This window comes from Ailuropoda melanoleuca, chromosome 11 (genome assembly GCF_002007445.2).
Source record: "Ailuropoda melanoleuca isolate Jingjing chromosome 11, ASM200744v2, whole genome shotgun sequence".
Taxonomy (NCBI): Eukaryota; Metazoa; Chordata; class Mammalia; order Carnivora; family Ursidae; genus Ailuropoda; species Ailuropoda melanoleuca.
This window is the reverse complement of record NC_048228.1, coordinates 77,402,907-77,417,773: the sequence shown is the minus strand read 5'-3', so window position 1 is coordinate 77,417,773 and position 14,867 is coordinate 77,402,907. Positions and strand designations below refer to the sequence as shown.

At 38.8% G+C, this 14,867-nt stretch overlaps 1 protein-coding gene across 13 annotated transcripts in view; it reads right to left on the bottom strand.

Annotated features, from left to right (window-relative positions):
* APBB2 (amyloid beta precursor protein binding family B member 2) overlaps positions 1-14,867 on the bottom strand; it is a 318,990-nt gene that overhangs the window by 208,658 nt on the left and 95,465 nt on the right. For all 13 annotated transcript variants that reach the window (XM_034671908.1, XM_034671900.1, XM_034671907.1 and 10 more), the window contains one exon: positions 6,216-6,284. In XM_034671908.1, the coding sequence (XP_034527799.1) occupies positions 6,216-6,234 (19 nt within the window). In that variant the 5' untranslated portion in view covers positions 6,235-6,284. The remainder of the gene's footprint in view (positions 1-6,215; positions 6,285-14,867) is intronic.

The following is a 14,867-nucleotide window of genomic DNA, read 5'->3' as shown; positions in this document are numbered from 1 at the left end:
GCCACTTCCGTTTCTCTGTGCCCCATGAGCTTACTACAGATTTGAGATCAAAGACCACTTGCTCTAATACTCCCTATAAACTGTGGGGAGGGAGGGAGTTAAATCCACTGACACATGGGCTAGACCCTAAGTGAGAACTCATGGATTGCCACCCTACGTTTCCCAGACTAGAAGCATCGGAGTAGCCCTTTGTGAGTTTATCCTCCTGAATTCTCTCGATTTTCCTTGAAAATCCAGTTTTAGTAAAATCCTCTAGTAAATCCAGTTTCCCCTTCCCACCTCCTCCACACCTGCTTTCAGACCCGCATCACTTATCAGTTTCTTTCTAAATCTGCAAGCGTTAGGGGTCTGCAGTCTAGCCTGTCACATTTTGCCCTGTATCATTCTAAAAACAAACTGAACGTGTATCTCCCCTGATTAAAACCATCTACTGGCCCACCATTGTTCAAATTCAGCTCACTCTACAGCCACTTCAAATCCCCCTATGCTAGTCTCAATCGACCCTTCTAGTCACGTCTCCCGTCACTGCCCCCCACCATGTTCTCTACATTGCAGCCACAATCAACTTTCCTGACAATGCCAAGCCCCTTCTCAACTCTTTCCCTCTGCACAAGGAGTTTGTTTTCTCTGCCCAGGAATGTCCTTTGCTCTCATCTCCCCTACACCCTGACTGAAAACTCCTATAAGTCCTTCAAAACCCAGCTCCTTTAGCCTTCCTCTGACTCCTATACACAATGAAGGCTGCCCCCTCCTCCACGCTAGGTATGTGGCAGGCTGTTCATACCAGCACTGCTATACTATACCATAAATATCAACTGAGATGTCTATCTCCCCTTCTAAACTCTAAGTTCTTGGTGACTGTTTTATTCATTTTTTAGGACCGTTTCATCGAGATACAATTTACATATCATAAAGCTCGCTTTTAATGTACAGTTCAGGGGTGTTTAGCATATTCTCAGAGTTGTCCATCCATTACTATGATCCAATGACAGAACGCTATCATCACCCCAAAAAGAAACCCTACACTCGTTTGCAATCACCCTCTATTCCTCCCATGCCCAAGCCCCTGGCAACCACTAATCTACTTTCTGTCCTTCCGGACTTGCCTATTCTAGACATTCCACAGAAACACAATCATAGAACATGTGATCTTTTGTGACTGGCTTTCCTCACTTAGTGTACCGTCGGGGTTCATCCATGTTGTAGTATGTATCCTTACTTTATTCCTTTTTATGGCCAAATCATATTCCATTGCATAGACAGACCACATTTTATTTAACTGTTCATCAGTTAATGAACATTTGGGATGTTTCCACATTTTAGTTATTATAAATCGTGCTGCTATGAACACTCATGTACAAGGTTTTGTGTGAACACACGTGTTCAATTCTCTTGGGTCCACACCCAGGAGTGGAATTGCTAATTATATATATAATTAACATATGATAATACATATTTATATAATTATATCATATTATATATAAAGTTATATAATTAAATACATATGACCTTTGGGGACCTGCAGGAGGTTTTATAGAGCAGTTGTACCATTTTACATTCCCACCAGCAGTGGATGAAAGTTCCAATTTCTCCACATGCTCCCCAACACTTGTTATTATGTCTTTTTTACGACAGCCATCCAAGGAAGTATGAAGTGGCATCTCACTGTCATTTTGATTTGCATTTCCCTCTCATTTTTATATTCCCAGAATTGCCAGGGCCTTTTACACAGCCTGGCATAGAAGAGTACTCAGTAAATGTTTGATTCAGTCATCCGTTCACTCATTCATTAACTAAATATCCGTCAAGCATCTGCTATGTGCTGTTGCTCTTCTCAAGGCCAAGAACATGACAGTACACAAAATAAGCAAAACGAATGAGGAATGGGTGGGTAAGCACATGCCAGTAACCCTGAGAGTCTTCGGTACAGAGGTGGTTCTGCTCCTGGATTTCTGGGGGTGCAATAGGGCCCCAAGACTTTGCCATTACCTCCACAGCTATTCCTCACACTGTTAGGAAGCTCCAAATTCAATTCAGGAGGACCAATTCCGATTGCAGAGCTGGGTGTAAGTTAAGAGTGTGACAAGAGCTCGTATTACTATGGCCATCACTCTCCTGCATGCCCACGGGAAACATCTGTTATAGCCTGGCATGCATTTCCTCTTCAACTGGTAACAGCCCCACAATTTTTCTTGGGGAATCAACCTTTCTGCATTCTTATCCCTTCATTCAACAGATTCTCTGGTGTGCACACAAAAGATACAGTTCTAACTGCTAAGGTTATAGCAGTGAACAAAACTGACAAAATAATAATACCTCCTCTTGCACAGCTCACATTCTAGGGGTCTAGGTAGAGATGACACTGCCCCTTGCTTTGTGGAGGACATGGCCCAGGCCCAGCCAGTCGGAGTAGCAAATCCCCATGGCTATGGTGACCGGCCCAAGGAAAAGCATGCGACCCAGGCAAAGTCAGTCCTAAGACTGTTGCCGGAATGATCAGAAAAGGGGTGCTCTCTTTTCTCTTTTTCTTGAACTAGAAGAGACTAGCCTAGAACTTTGACGGGTCACCATGAAGAGGCAACCGGAGTTAAAACGGACCTATGAGCAAGCAGACCCACGAGACTGAGAGAGAGGAGGAAGCTCTTAGTGACGCTGTTGGAATCCCTAAAACAAGCCACACCTGAAATGTGATAACCCCTAGATTTCTTGGTTATTAAAGTCAATTGATTTTGTGTGTGTGTGTGTGCTTGAACCACTTTGAGTCTTCTTTTAGCAACTGAAAAAAAAAAGCTTTGCTAATAAACGGAGTATTTTTTATGAGGCCTAAACAAAATGAAGTAAGCCAGGCTTACCTAAATTCCATGACCAAAAAAGCCTTCCAGAAACCCAGAGTCACAAAGATCCCAGCACGGAGATGTGACCCTTATAATTCGGATGACATCCTAATATAAACCCAGGCTGTAACCTGTACTTAAACCTGCCCCCTCAGTTTCTCTTTTCTGAGACCTCTAGGCATCTGTCAAAGAAAAATTTTTGTCAGCAACGACGGGAAACTCTTCTCTCCATACCCTGCTGCTCTCCGTGTGCTCCCGTGACACGGTGACAAAATGGGAAATTGACAAATGGCCCAGGGAGGCTCCATGTTTGCCCTGCTTGTCAGTGAGACTTCACAGTTTCTTCATTTTCATTTTTCTGCTACACAGTTTTATTTCCACTGAGGAGTTAACAGCCAAACTTCTACCCTGAGGAATGTTGCCTTTTGAACTAAACCTCAAAGTATTAAGGAAATGAAATAACTCAGTTTGTTTTTTTCTTTTAGGAAGGAGAAGCAAAATAAGGCCGGTTTCCTGAAATTACTCATGAAAGTAAACTCTCAATGTGACGAAAACGATAAGAACTTCTTTCTGAACAAAAGAGGCAAAGGTTATGGGTCACTGAGACAGACCACAGGATTAGAACCTTGGGAGTTTCTTTTCTTTTTTAAAGATTTACGTTTTTATTTTAGAGAGAGAGAGTGCGAAAGCACACTTGCATGTGAGCGGGGTGGGGGGGGTGTAGGGGCAGAGGGAGAGATGGAGAAAAATCCTCAAACAGACTCCCTGCACCATGGGGCTGGATCCCAGGACCCTGAGATCATGACCTGAGCTGAAACCAGGAGTCAGATGCTCATCCAACTGAGCCACCCAGGCATCCCTAACCTTGGAAGTTTCTAAAGCTAGAGGAGAGCAGCTTCACACAGCTGATTCCCAGGGCAACTTCCCAGGCTTTATGGGAAGAGGGTGATTTCAACAACTAGGTCTCACCCATCTAAGGATTTCCCATGCCCACTCGATTTAATTGCCTGAGGACTCACTTTTTCATAAACATCCCAAGGGGAGCTGAGGAGACTCAAGAGAGATGTACCAGAAACTTTTCTTCAAGAAACTCAGTCAGAGTGGGCAATGAGAAAGAACAGTTATTAAACAAACTCACCATGGCTCAAGGAGGCAGAGAGTCTTAGGAGGTAAAGGTATTTGGGATGAGGAAAGAGGTTTAGGGAAGGCACTCCGGAAAAAGCACAGCTGAGCTGGGTGTTGACAGGTCGGTAGGAGTCCAGCAGCGGGTCAGGATGAGAAAGGCACGCCAGAGGAGGGAATCTGGCATTCCAAAATCACCCGTGGCAAATGTGAAGATCAGCTGTTTTGGAAACCCAAGTCAGAATTTGTGTATTCAAATAAGAATGAAGGCCTTCAAAGCAGTCACCTTGGGACAGTACATGCTTATCCCAAGGAGATTTCTTCTGATCAATCTCTAAGCCATTTTCATCGTTTAGAAGAGCCTTAACATCTTCAGAAGATTAATGTGTGTTTTAAATACAGCTCTAGACTTTATGACCAAGTCTGATGAATACGGTCAATGATCAAGCTTGAGAATACTGGTTTAGGTGGGCAAAAGCAGGTGATCGATCAAGTAATGACACAGGTTTTCCTGAGTAACTGACAGGCTGGGCCTCAGGTCAGTTCCAACAGGGAACAGAACACAATGGCAGAATCCTTGAAATAGGGTAACTACCAGACTACGTCACGGGCTGAGACTGGCTTGGAAGGGACTCCTGAGTTGAATCTGAAGATTCAAGAGGAATCTTCTAGGCGGATAATGATGTATGTTCTGGGGTATGTTTGTTTTTTAAAAGGCTGCCTGTAGTCACAGCTCCCAGGAGTCGGAAAATGGGACAGAAGTTTACCTTATCTCAGTTATTGGTCCAGACTGTCCTGCACTAGCTGCCACCTAAATTTTCAAGTAAAAAATGATTGGAGTATACACTCCACTGAGATAATACTGCCTTCCTTGTAAAATGTGTCACATCCTCTACCAATATACGATAGTAGTAGCTGTCATTGAAAAACCCTGCTAGATAGCAGTGTCATTCTCTCTTAATATAACTACCAGAGAATAAGACACTTGAGAACCATCAAGAAGAAGGAATACATTAGCATAATAAAATATAAGTGACAGTAAGAAATTCCTAGAAGTTAATGATTAGTTCACTTCCATTTAGAGGAAAACACACATTATATACTTGCCCAGCTTTATTCTTAGTTTCCATACAGAGCCTACCTTGCCATGTAACGAAAAATTTTAAACTCTAAAGAATTCCTAAAAGAAATCATTCTCAACAATTTAAACTGTGTTTTTTAAAAGAACACATGTATTTGCCTTGATTTACCAAAATTAATATGACTGTTCAAATATGTATTTACAAAGAAAATCTACTCCCTGCCCCTAAATTATCACAGTGTGATCAGATGGTCTCTAAGAATCAGCCCTAAGTTCCTAATTTTCCTGTGTGAATTTAGGCTTGTCATACTGTTTTCAGCTGTTTTGTATAAAAAGGATATTACCTGTCATTCACGTATCTCTACTGAGCTTAGTTTTTATTGTTTTATTTAGTTTTCTGTTGAAATGGAACATGCAGTATTATATAAAGGAGAAAACAGCTTGGACGTACTTCAGGAGTTTAATTACAGAACTGAGAGATTTTAATACCTATTTGCCCATGGTTTAAATCTACTTACTAAAAAACTCAGAATTTGCTGAGTGGTTTGTATCCTAACAAATATGGATACCACCAGATTCATTTTTCACTTGCAGTCCTATCCTATGTTTAATTCAAAATATTAATATAAATAACTTCTTCCTTATTATATTACTGTGAGGCAAAGAAATAAATCCCACACATCGTGTATGGACTAGCATCCGTCATGACACAAAGAAAGGGATATACAACAAAATTAAGGTGGTTTTCTTAAGGCCTGAATGTAATCAACACTTGATCAGAGAGAATACTGAATTGGGGAGTTCTACTCTAGACAAACCCAAAAATGGCTCACCACCGACACCAAAGCATTCATACGTAAGTGTTTACAGGCTACCATGTGCAATGCTAGATGGCAAAATTTGACTTATCTTTAGTTTCCTGTTATAATCAACTAAAATATTTTTACATTATGCTATTACTAGAGTCATGCAATTATTACACGAATACAGGTTAAGTCCAACTGATTCTTCTATTTAACCATCTACTTTTCTACTACATTAGTGAACAAGAAAAAACAAAAACATGTCATTTTAGCACACCATGTTTAACATCAATACAATCATCCATCATCTCTATTTGTTCAAGTTTTAATATTCATCTGCTTCTCTGCATTAAAACATGAGAAAATATGTCTGACCTGGAAGTACTTCGGACATGGGTCAGTGGACGCCAGCAGTGGTGCAGGAACTAGGTTATAATTTGAAATCTGAAAAGAGGGATCATTGGAGAGATTAAAACCCCAAATAACAAAGCATAAAAGGAAAAAAAAAAATAGCATCAACAATTCTTCCAAAAGCTGTCAAAAATGTTAAAACAATTTTTGGCAGATAATATCCAAATTTTTGTTTATGTATAGTTGGTCACAACACATCTGACTGAAATTTGAATTTCTGCTTAACCACATTTCCCACAAACATTTCTTGAGATTTTTTTTCCATGCCGGGCTGCAGTTATCTATCTGTCCTACTGTCTGTCTGTCTATTTATCTATGTGTCTCAACTTTCCAATGCTTTTTCTCATTAAAAACACACAATTCAGAAGGCAGTAACGAAAAAACTGGTACATTTCACCAGATAAAAATGTAAACATTATGTTTGGGAATACAAAATGACTATAAACACAGTAGAGAGAAAAAAACAAGCTGAAAAAAAAATTTAACACTACAATGACATAAAAGAGTTAATTTCATTTATATAGAAAGAGCTCCTTGAAGTTATTCAGAATTTCCACTGAAGTAATTAAGAAAAATATGAGCAAGCCTATAGGAAAATGAGCAAAGGACAGGATGAGTCCCAAGAGAAACACAAATGTCCAAGAAACATATAAATAGCTAACCTCATTCAAAACTAAAGAAAATGCAAATTGGAATAACAATGACTCACTGTTTTCCTCTATCACTGCAAAGATTAACAAGCTTGATAACACATAACCTCAAGCAACAACACTGGAAATAGCAATTTTCAAAACTTGCTAATGGGAGTAAAAGTTGGCACAACTTTTTGAAGGGCCATTTAGAAATATCTGGGCACTGGGTGTTATACGCACCTAATGAATCATCGAACTTTACATCAAAAACCAGGGATGTACTGTATGGTGACTAACATAATATAATAAAAAAATATTGTTAAAAAAAAAAAGAAATATCTGAGCAAATTTAAAATGCATGGACCCACTGCTCAGCAATTCCATTTCTTTTTTTTTTTTTAAGATTTTATTTATTTATTTGTCAGAAAGCACACGCGAGAGAGACAGAAAGAGAGAGAGAGAACGAGCAGGGGAAATGGCAGGCAGAGAGAGAAGCAGGCTCCCCGCTGAGCAGTGAGCCTGATGCAGGACTCAATCCCAGGATCCTGGGATCATGACCTGAGCTGAAGGCAGACATTTCACCATCTGAGCCACCCAGGCATCCCAGGAATTCCATTTCTGAGAATTTATTTTACAGATAAACTTATGTGGACTCTTGTTCTAAAAGCAAAAGATCAGTAATGAACTGTTCTTCGGTGGACAGCTGGTTCATTAAATTCTGATACATCCATACAATGGAGTACTGTGAGCTATTAGGAAAAACAGAGTGGTGCTACATGAGCTGATATGAACAGGGCTTTAAGACATATCACTAAGAGGTGAATAACATGCACAGCAGGGCCAAATCGAATTTGAGCAAGATTTTTAAAAGTGTATACATATATACATGCACATAAGTGCATGCACACACATATATACATACGTCTACACAGAGAATCTCTTGAAAGAATAATAAAGAACCAGACACAGTGGTAAATTGCCAGTTTACCAAATTACATACATAATAAGGAAAACTGAAAACAGACCATATTTTCAATGAGCTGCTATCAGGAATGTCAATTAGAATGATAATCTATTATAATAATTCAAATGCAGATACTGCATGATTCCATTTACATAAAGTACAAAAACAGGAAAACCTTATCTATGTCAGGATAGTGGTTTACACTGGAGGCCAGGAAAGGGGGAGCGGCAAGAGAGTAGACTCTGGGACATTATGATGGTAAATGCACTGTTTCTTGATCTAGATATGGAAATTCACCAAGCTGGACCCTCACGTGCACATTTCTGTATGTTTATGTGAGAAGTTTTTTTTTTAAAGTCAAATGTTGGCAGTTTTCTAAAGCATTATTCAAACTGCATAACTTTATATTTGTGGAGATAAAATTCTATTCTAACCTTTCCAAACTAGTAACCTTTAATGGGCATTACTCCCAACTTTATGATTCAGATAATGACTTGACAACTTGGTCTACTGACCCACAATACATTTTTAATTATATTTCCACATATTGTGGGTAAGGCTCATTACTCTGCTATAATTAAAAGGGTGGGTTTATTTTAAATTGTCCTGAAACAGCCAAAGATGCTTCCTTTATGCACCTTTGCTTTTGGCCTATACCTTTCTCAGCTCCTGAAAAGTACTTTACAATTCAGTTTCCTTAAGTTTTTGTCTTCAGTGCACTTTAAGTTATAAGCAGAGATAGATGGGACGTGATAGCTATTTCGAGACAATGAATATTAATAAACAGAGAGAAAGCTAAGAAGAGGCATACTTACAGGAATAAAAAGGTTTGAACAAACACTACGAATCTAATTTTTCAGTGCATCTAATCTTTAAAAAAAATTCCTTCTCCCCAACATGAAAGAAACGCCAACTTCTATGAAGTTAAGAACTGACATTCTGCTAATCATTTCCTATTTTAAATGGTTCTGTGCTATTATTCTCGGACGAATACTTATTCCATACGTGCCATGCGTGATGCTAGGAACAGGCAATATTTCAGTGAACAAAAACACATCCCCCCTTCTCATGGAACTTATAGACAGACTAGTCAGGGAGTTGGACATTAATCACAAAATTATTCATATCAGTGTGTAAGGGTATATGACCTGGAGGAAAAGAACTCAGTTCTCTGAAAAAATGGAATGAAGCAACATGGGATAGACTGTAGAGTCAGGATACACTTACTTCCTGGAGAAAGTGCAATTTAAGTTGCAATTTGAGTACAAAACAGCATTTAGCTAGGTAAACATTTAGTAAACACCTACTATGTGCAAGGCACTCCCTGGCCCCAGGAATAAAGCACAAACATGCAGAGCTATTTTTCCCTAGGCATTTATCTCCTTGAGGAATAAACCTAATCAGGTAAAAAGTTTCTAAGGACCTTGTGGCATGGGCTAATTCTGCATAAAAAGTAACCCGAGAAATACAAAAGCACTCAAGTATGGTTTTAAGAATAATCTGTAGCTGGGTTGCCTGGGTGGCTCAGTCAGTTAAGTGATAGACTCTTGATTTTGGCCTAGGTAGTGAACTCAGGGTTCTTGTATCAAGCCCCGCGTTGGGCTCTCCACATTGCAGGGAATCTGCTTGAGATTCCCTCTCTCCCTCTGCCCCTCCCCGCCATGCACCCATGTTCCCCGCCCCAAATAAATCAATAAATCTTCAAGGAAAAAAAAAAAGAAGACGATTCTGTAACCACGCGATCCAATATGGTAGCCACTAAGCGCAACTGGAGCTACTAACACTTGAAAGGTGACTAGTGCAGATAAGGAACGGAATTTCTCACTTTATTTCATTGTAATTAATCTAAATCTAAATTTATAGGAAATAAATCTAAATTTATAAACTGATACCTGACTCTTTGGGGGAACTTCATGGGTAGGTAAAATCAATTTTTTCAACTACACATTTTATGAAATCTAAATCGAGATCAAGTATTTCTAATGAAAATTCTGCATCCATGTTGAGTGCTTAGAACTGTAAACCACACCGATTTTGAAGACTTTGCATGAAAAAAAGTAAAATATCTCATTAATAATTTTAAAATATGATTGCATGTTGAAATGATGATATTTTGGATATATTGAGTTAAATAAAACATACTGTTAAAATTAATTTCACCTTCTTTTTTTTGGTAATGTGGTTACTAGAAAACTTCAAATTATATCTATGGCTCATACTAATTTTCTGTTGGGAGAAGCGCTGATCTAGGGAGTGCAGACAGAGTCTGAAACTTTACCCTCATCAAAATACTATTTACCTTTTCCATAAAAGCAAAGACAGGCAGAGCCGCTCCCTCAGATGTAAAGCTCGGGAAGGTCTGCCAGCATTCAGAACAGGCATCTGTTTCCGTGAAATCACACTCTGAGTTCAAAGACACCAGAGACTCACATAGGCCGCTACAAGCTCCACGTTAAGAATACAGCTGTGATTTTATTCTTTTTAAGATTTTATTAATTTATTTTTGAGAGAAAGAGAGTGCAAGTGGCAGGAGGGGCAGAGAGAGAATCTCCAGCAGACTTCCCACTGAGCATGGAGCCCAACCAGGGCTCGATCTCACAACCCTGAGATCATGACCTGAGCCAAAATCACGAGTCAGATGCTTAATCAAATGAGCCAACCAGGTGCCCTGAGAATATAGTTGTGATTTTATTTAATTTTTTAATAAAGATTTCATTTATTTGTTTATTTGAGAGAGTTGTGATTTTATTTAATTTTTTAATAAAGATTTCATTTATTTGTTTATTTGAGCACACGAGAGCATGCAGGAAAGGAAGAGAATCTCAAGCAGACTCTGTACTGAGCATGGAGCCCATGTGGGNAGAGTGCAAGCACACGAGAGCATGCAGGAAAGGAAGAGAATCTCAAGCAGACTCTGTACTGAGCATGGAGCCCATGTGGGGCTTGATCTCAGAACCCTGAGATCATGACCTAACAGCTGATTTTAAAACAAAGCATAAAAACTGTGTAAGTGAAACACTCAAGTAACAATAGTTTCCTTCCAGCAGCATTTTCATGTGTCTCATTAATGAAAATCCATACTGCTTATATGCCTTGTGATAATGCCATTAAAGCTCATTAAACATCCAACAGGACCACAGAAGAGCATCCCCAAGCAGAAATCATGTAAGCACTCCTACGCAAATGAATAAGTGAATAAATTAAATGCCCACTTGTATTTGGTTCAGTATAAGATCCTTTGTGTTTTTTCCCCCATCGGATATAAATATGTAAATTCAAAATTTTATATATTACCAATTCAATTTTTTCTATTATAACCATCTAAACCTCAGTGGCTTTATTTTTGTCAATATGGTATGTCCCTGACCAAGAATATCTCACAATAATCGTGCCCTATGTGTACTGATTTTTCTTTTTATTTGTGATACTGTATTTGTAATTTAGAATAAAGACTTTTTCCTCTTATTTTTATTGTGTTTTTTTTTTTTCAGTGTGTAATTACACGCTGTACCCATAAGGTTTTGAATAGGAACAGATGACACAATCAAACTGAATAATTTGAGGTGGGTTTAATTAAGGGACTATTAAAAAAAAAAAAGAAGGTTGGCAGGAAAACCAGAAGGGATAATGCAGCCTCCAGGAACGGCAGAAGCACGTGACCACCCACTGGTCTGAGGGACGGGAAAGCTGTGTGCAGAGAGGGCACTGCCCTACACGGCCATCACCTGTGATGCAGGGTCACAGCCAGCTCTCAAAAACCCTGCACAAAACTGCCATCTTCTCCTGCTCTCACTGCCTGATCCTTTGACTATTAAGGTTGAGAAACTACACCTGAGTAAGCTAAAGTTGTGCCTCATACTTCTCTTTCCAAGAAATGGATGAGAGCTCACATGTGTTCACCCATTTAGATACAGCTCAAGTACTGTGTCCTTGATAAGATCTTCTTTGAACTACCTAATTATTTTTTAAAAGATTTTATTTACTTACTGGAAAGAGAAAGAGAGAGAGAGAGAGAGAGTGTGTGTGCGTGCATGACCAGGGGAAGGGGCAGCCGGGGAGGAAGAAGCAGACTCCCCGCCAAGCAGGGAGCCCAAGGAGACGGGGCCCAGGATCCTGGGATCCTGACCTGAGCCCAAGGCAGATGCTTATTAACTAACTGAGCCATCCATCCAGGTGCCCCTACCTATTTATTTTAATCACTATTATCCCACACTAAACTTTTACATATTTCTATTATTATACTTAACACATAAGTTTTTATTTTTATCTTTTTTCCTAACAGAGGGTAAGTTCCTTGAAGAAAGAGCTGCCTCACTTATTTTTACTTGATTATTTTTCATTGAGGTATAATTCACATAAAATTATTTAGTTTCAGTTGTACAATGTCGTGAATTAAAAGATTTGTATTATTGCAAAATGATCACCACAGTAAGTCCAGTTAACATCTGTCAACATACATAGTTACAAAACTTGTTCTTGTGATGAGAACTTTCTATGCAATTTTAAATGATGCCAAAGAGGAGCCAAAGAGGGACCAAAGAAATAAATTAAAATTAAGGAATTTCACTTTACCTGTCTTTCTTGAATATTCCCCCAAAAGTTTGACCAATTCTTTTCAGTTTATCTCACTCTCTGTTCTGTCCACTCCCTCTTTAGACCTTTAGTTATGCAACCTTCACACAGTTCCAGAACTTCTGGCCCAGCCTCAGCCTAACTCCTCCTGACACCTTCTCCCAGTTGTATCCTAGTTCCGTAATACCAGATAAACACTGCTGTGTTCACACTCTTTTATCGCCAAACCTCCAGAATAAAGTTCTTTCAGCCACTGACAATCTAATACCCAATTGACTCTAACCTCTCATTTACTTAAATCCTTCATTACATTCAAATAGTTGCTTTCCCAAAAAATTTAACCCAGTGTAATCCTATCAGAAAAAACACTCCCTTGCTATAACAAGTATTTATAACATCCCTTTACTATCTTGAGTGAAATTCATAGATAAACAACCTATCTATACACATGAATTCCAGAAAAGGAGAAATAAAAGGAGAGTTACATTTCAATAAGAAAATTCTCAGACACAGCTACACTAGCAGTCATAACAAACAGTCATCAGACGTCTGCCTCTATGGGTAGATTCGCTGTGAGTGCAATGACTATGAATGCAAAGTCACAGAGGCACGTGTTGTGTTGTCAACCCAGAAATTATGATTTGCACTGTTGTCAAGAATGGCAATTTCAAAATCCTGAACGCTAAGAAATTTCAAAAAAAAAAATGTTAAATACAAGTTATCTTACAATTAGAAGGAGTTTCTACTTCTGGAAGATACAGTGTATATTAAAGCCATAAAAAATACTTTATGTTTAGAACTTGTAAGCTCAGATGATGAGAAACATGCTGTTTGCCTACATGAATATGTGGTAGGGTGTTTATAAGCTTTGCAGAAGAAGACATTCTTTGTTATATAGGCTTGTTCTGGGTATTGCAAGACATCTATCATCCCTGGTCTCCACCCAGAAAGGCAACTAGTGGGCCCCCTCCCACACTCCCTAAGGGGTGCTCTAGGCATTTCCAAGTCCCCTGCTTTGAAAGTTATAACATCAGCCCAGAGTTCTCTCTCCACTTCCTAATTCATTCAACACTGAGGTCCTGTCTGATCCTGAACCAATACTTAATGTCTGAGGCACATCTAATTCAACTGCAACTCATGATTACCAACCATCTGACAGTGACCAGGAGGATCAAATGAGATACAACAGGTTGCTTCCTTGCTTTGCTAACTGCCTGACAGATACTATTTTTTTCCAACACATATGACCTGTTTTCTCAAGGAGGCTGTAAGCTTTCTGAAGGAAAGTGAGGTGTCCTGGAGATCTTTGCACACCCATCATAAGTACTCGGTAAGCTTCGGTGGCGCACATCTCCCTTCTTTTCTCCCCGCCCTGTCCTGCACTCTGAAAGGATTCATAAATAATAAACTGAGTCCAAGAATGGAACAAAGAACTACAATTACAATGGGAACTTTCTTTCTGCCATTCCTGAAATCATTACTATAACCTGCCAAGCATAGGAAGGGCCGTCAAAAAACTGTCGCCTTACCCTCTTGAAAATCTACAGGGTTGTATTAGCTGATTAGTACTTTTAAAGTAGACATCACACTCTAGGATGCAGCCTATCTTCAAATTCACACTGATTCAGTCATCCTTTAAGGTTTTAAATATTTTCCCCTAGAGAATTTAATCTGTATTTTCAGATCTCTAACTTGGAGCAGCTGCATATGACTCCACAATAGTCAAACTTACTGTGAAAAGTCCTTTAAATTGCCTACTTGGTACAATACACAGTTTCCGTTAAACAACTAAAGTGCTTAAAATTTTATGATGCATACATAATGAAGAGCATTTAATAAGTATACGCATATGCAAATTTTATTTCGGTATCTTGTATTCGCACAGAGAAGAAAGTAGAGGTGTGGCATATAATATTGCATTCTATAGGAATAAACCTGATTTTTTAATATTCAGGTTTTTTAAACCTGAATATTATTCTATAGGAATAAACCTGATTTTTTAAAACAGTTTTTTGAGATATAATTACTAGTAACCACTTCTCGCCATCCACAAACCTGGGTGCTACATATCTGCTGTTGAGAATCACTGTTCTGGAAAAGCCTAAATTTGCCACTTATATAACTTAAAATAGAGAGAAGAAAGTTCCAGCAGTAAAGGTACAGGGACTAATCCTATCTCTAATATCCGTATCTTATGCAATAAGGATGTTGATTTCTGATTCTAGCTCTTGATCTTAGTTGATTCAGTGTTCTCAGAGCCAGATTTTAAAACCAATTCCAAGAACATTATCAAACAAAGGAAAATATGCACAGACAGGGAAAATTCTACTTCCTGACATGTATTCCAGGGGAAAATACCAAAACTGGAAAAGAAATATTTTTAAGACAGAATAAAGGTAGACTTTTCCATTTATGAATTGCCTTTATAACCCTTAACAAGAATTTTTT